Source organism: Pyxicephalus adspersus, chromosome 1 (assembly GCF_032062135.1).
Source record: "Pyxicephalus adspersus chromosome 1, UCB_Pads_2.0, whole genome shotgun sequence".
In the NCBI taxonomy this organism is placed as follows: domain Eukaryota; kingdom Metazoa; phylum Chordata; class Amphibia; order Anura; family Pyxicephalidae; genus Pyxicephalus; species Pyxicephalus adspersus.
This window is the reverse complement of record NC_092858.1, coordinates 165,560,474-165,565,344: the sequence shown is the minus strand read 5'-3', so window position 1 is coordinate 165,565,344 and position 4,871 is coordinate 165,560,474. Positions and strand designations below refer to the sequence as shown.

Below are 4,871 nucleotides of genomic sequence, written 5' to 3'. Positions count from 1 at the left end.
ACAGCCTTATGATTATGATAGCGCTGTGTCCCCTGCGACCCCCTATCACATGGGGGTCTGCGTGTGACCTCCTCTGCACTCCTCATACAAGCGTTGTCACCATCAGGACCACCAGCCAGGAAGTGACTACAATGAGGCCGCAGGAGATCAGCCGCCCTGAGATGTAAAAATAAATGCCGCTTTCATATAATGGAGAACAAGCGAACGTCTTTGACTTGGGGTTAATCCGGCCTTGTTCGGCGACAATGTTGAGATTTCACAAATCCAGAACACAGGAAGCTGCTGGCGGCCCCGTACATGTAGAATGTGACACCGTGACCCCAAAAGAAAACATTTTTCTACATCTAAACTGTAAAGATCTTTTTTTCTTTGTGTGAAAGAAAACTCCCCACATGTTGGCGGTGCGTGGAAACGTCGCTTTCACTATGAAAATTGTGTTTTGGTATCAAACAATTTCCTTCCTGCCTGGGCCGTGTCCTGTACAGGCGAAGCTCTATGTGTAGCAGTGGCCGGCACTGAACACTGAGCCTTTGTCAGGTGATTGGATGCTTTCGTGTGATTGGTGCCATCGCAGGGGTGCTAAAAAAGCCCCCACTCTCCTGCACCAGGGTCATGTGACCTCTTGTCCTGGGTCAGCAGTTAGCGGTCTGCAGCATTTTAACAACATAGGTTCAATTTAGGCCGATGAAGAGATGGCCTTTAGTGGGTGTGGTCATGACAGCCTGGGCTCATAGGAAGTAAGGTGAATTGCTACTGTCCTTGATCAGGACTAGTGGCAAAGGTGAGCATTGCAGGACAGATATGTTTTTTCAGTTCATAAAGTGTTCTGGTTTTTAAAGCCATACAGATGTCAAATGATTCTTGCTGGAAATTATATTTTATGATGAACAAACGTGCGCCGGTCTGTTCATTGGAGAAGGGAACAAGAATGAGCAGCACCCCCTCCATAGAAATGCACAACGGTCATTCCCAATCAGTCAGTCATCAATCCGCCTTGACCAACTGATGAACGATGTCAGGCGATCTCTGTACACACGTCAGATTTTCACCCAAGACAAGCCCAACCATTCACCTTGACTATTATCAGACAGAGCTCCAGCCAATCAATGATTTGTTTTTAATTTGGGGTTTGGAGGGGTCTTGGGGGTCTGTGACCACATCAGAGGGATGATGCTTCACTTCCTGTGTGGTCGCCGGAAAATGAAGGAAAAAGGAGGAAACAAATACCAATTTCATAAAAAAGTGGAGAAAACATTATAATCTGATTTTTTGGGCTGCCTATTATATTGATGGGGGGGGGGGATGCATGTTTAGCATTATTTAGCGCTCCGTGCCCCCTCACATGTGACCTTGCTTAGGCACACTGATTGGCTGCTCAGTCCCCAAGCCATGGCGTCCTGAGCCCTTGCATGTTGGGGAGCCCCCTTACCTTGGGATTGGAAGTAATAGCAATCCCCAATAGCAATGACAGCAAGAAACAAAAATACATTTGTATTGCGGTCTGGGTCCATTGCAGATTTTCAAAACTTTTGTAACCATTGCAGGAAATTAGGGGAAATCTAGCCGACTGCAACAAGGATTCTCACCCCAACCCATGCCATGAAAAACCCAAACATTTCGGGTAGACGCATTTTTGGCACCTAGATAGGGTGAATTTGTGCCCTGCATGTGAAAAGACACGGAAATTGGCCGACCAGCCCGGCTTCAGTACAGATGCCTAAAATAGCCGCCGCGTATCAGCGTGAACAGTTTGCGTGACTCCATGTGTTTGCATTCACGTCCGCTCTCAGATTTGCATGCTTGACAAGCGAAGGAGCAGCGTTTGCCTTGCCAGAGCTTTAAAAAAAAAAAAAGGAAATCCGCACGAGATTTTTTTTCTTTCTACCAGATAAAAATCATGGCAGCGAAGTCGGCTTTATTTCTGAGCGCCGTGTGAAATGCGATCCAGCGCCGCATTTGCCAGAGGAACTGGAAGGGCTCAGATCTTCAGCCCCAATAAAAGTTTACACAAACTTCCAGCGCAGAATCGGAGAGCAACTGGAAGTTCGCTTTGAAATGTAAATTTCAGACAGCTGGAAAAAATTAGCTCGCTTGCTCGTTGAGAGGAAAAAAAAATAAAAACATACTAAGAAGGAAGGTGAGCGGACGGCGGGCTTTGGAGGTCATGTGACACGGTCTAGACTTCGGGCCCTTCCGTAGGAAATTTCCAATGCAGAGTGTGAGAGTTAAAGGTTGACTCCGCTCCAATTACTCACACGTAGTGCAGAGATTCTAATTAGATGCATTCTATTCTGCGCTATTGTGCGTCACGGTAGGACAGGGGCAGACCAAAATAAAAAAAATGCCCCTCAACCCAGGACCTGCACAAAAACTCAGCGCTGGATTGCTACATTGTAATGCCATAGATTGTTACATTGTTACGATTGGCTGCTCTTCAGGTTCCAATCATCTTATTGGATAAATTTCTGCTTGTGTACCGGCCCACTAGGAGATTGTACAGAGATTGTATTGTGTATGAAAGCTTCCCTTCAACATAAATTCATACTTAAAAAGTTCTTTTTCATTCTTCTCCACTAACAGGGCACAGACAAAAAATGGACGAGCAGACCAAACCCGGGAGCTTGTCGTTTTCCGAGCGGCTGAGCGAACTGGAACAGTTGCGTCGAGCGGCAGTGAGGGTCAGCCCGCACCACCCGACTCCCAACCCCAACCCACGAGCATCTCTGAACCACTCCACGGCCTTCAACCCTCAGACACAGAGCCAGATACAAGGTGAGCCCTACAGCGTGCCCGGCACCTCAGTGGCCATTTTGGAATCGATTGGTTGGGTGTTGTGCCGTGTGGGTTTATTATATCATCAGCTTGGTCTTTGCAGTTGGTGCTATACAACAGCAGTGCAAGTGGAATTCAGAAAGTTCATTGGTTGCATTTGGGTCCCAGTTGTGTGGGTGACACTGACTCAATTCACTAAGTTGTACGTTCTGCTATCCTTGGCTTTCATTGGCTGATTCACCACAGCTTCCAAAAAAATTACCAGGTGCTATGTTTGGCACAGTGGCACCTTACCATGCATGGTGGTGTGTCGCAACAAATGCATATTGGAGCTGTGGTGCATTAGAATTGGCATTGTAGAGCTTACCTATTTAACATGTATTGTGGTAACATGCGCATGACTGCAACACACATTAGCAGAAAAGTGTGAACTCCTCTTTAGGCAGTGTGTTAGGTTATGATGGCAGTAAATCATGTGATGAGATGCTGCAGTCCTGCAGAGATGTATTCCGCAATGGATTTTAGTAAATGTATAATGGAGTGATGTAGTTATCCATATTTGCAGTTCATCAGTTGATGTTACTTATTATTATTCCATGTATGAAAAAAAAAAACTCAATAATTCCAAAAATGAAAATTGCTTTTGAGAAGGTTTAGACATGAGCCGTTTTTATAAACACTGAAAGTGCGTGAGGATCTCCGGCCCCAGGACATAAAACGTTCACCATGGTCTTTAAATTTGATACAGGGGGAACTGTCGCGGCTCCATGTGGGGCTGAAGAGACGACAGGTGACCGGCCCCACACACAGATGCACATGTGCGCTGTGTCCCCGCTGTGTGCACATAAAATCCAACTCATGTCACGCTGCTTAGCGGCTTCAACTCCCCCGGCTCAGGGAACAATTGTGCAACATCTCAAAGCCAAACAATGGTCGGCTGTTCAATAGAGACTTCCTAAAACTTACAGAAGAGCCTGGAATGTTTGTATTCCTATAGTTAGACACTAAGTCTGGGGTATCTGACTCTGGAGAGGTGGAGGTCTACCTGTACGGCATAGGGGGGCATCAAAGATCTCATTATAACATGGGAAGTACCCCAGTGCAGTGTTCTCCCCAGCCCCTTTTAGCCAGGTGCACCACCCAGCACTTTTAAGTAACCACCCGACTGTTTTGGGGTAATTACTGAGGAGTTGGGTCACAATACAGGGGCCACTTACAATTTCTTCCCATCAGGGGGTTCAGGGTTGAACTGCGGTGATCTTTTAGCTGTCTGGCATTTGATACTATAGGGGCATTTTCTCTGATTATCACCATACTGGGGCATTCTTCTCACCCATTCTCATTGAAATCATTTAATCGAGTTCTCGGAGACCAAAAATTTATTTTAAAGTTTCCTCTGGGAAAGTTAAAAAAGCATTGCAATTCTTGCCGAAATGGGCCCCTTTCAACAAAAACCTGTGAAGTTTAATTATTTGGATGGAATGAGAACCTTACAAGCCATGTTTAGAGGTTCTCCTAGGAAAGAACATTTTTCCAACTGTAGGGAGTTGGGGTTCTGCCTTAAGCCAGCAGATTTATGTATATTATAAAAACACGAGAGTCATATAACTTGAAATAGGTCCCAGATTAAGTTACAATGCCGCTGTTGTTTTGTCTGCCACGTGGAGTTTCCATCAATAAAAACCAAATTGCACAACATTTGGAGGAGCGCTGAACTCCCAGGACTTTCTTAGTAATGGGATCGGTCTGTATTGATGGTAAAAACTCCGGAGACTTACGGCAGCTGGGTTTTCAGTATTCATTGTCACCCTTTGTGCACCAGCTACATATTCAATACTGGTCATGCAAATAGTAACTTTTTTGATACCATTGGTCCTGTGCCCATGTACATCATCATTACTACTGGTCATGTGACCAGTAGCAAATTTATTACCTTTGGTCATGTGACCAGTAGCAAATGTATTACTTTTGGTCATGTGACCAGTAACATCTTCAAAACTGTTAGTCACACAACCAGGCACATGTTCAGTACCAGGTTCACATTTAAAACTACTGGTCATGTGACCAGTAACATCTTGAATACCATTGGTCCTGTGACC

At 45.3% G+C, this 4,871-nt stretch overlaps 1 protein-coding gene across 2 annotated transcripts in view; it reads left to right on the top strand.

Annotated features, from left to right (window-relative positions):
- The window catches only part of RUNX1 (RUNX family transcription factor 1), a 163,537-nt gene that overhangs the window by 133,804 nt on the left and 24,862 nt on the right, over positions 1 to 4,871 (top strand). Inside the window, exon 6 of one of the 2 annotated variants that reach the window (XM_072398271.1) lies at positions 2,581 to 2,772. The exons of the other annotated variant lie outside the window; for it this stretch is intronic. Coding sequence (XP_072254372.1) covers positions 2,581 to 2,772 — 192 coding nt within the window. The remainder of the gene's footprint in view (positions 1 to 2,580; positions 2,773 to 4,871) is intronic. 2 annotated transcript variants of the gene reach the window in all.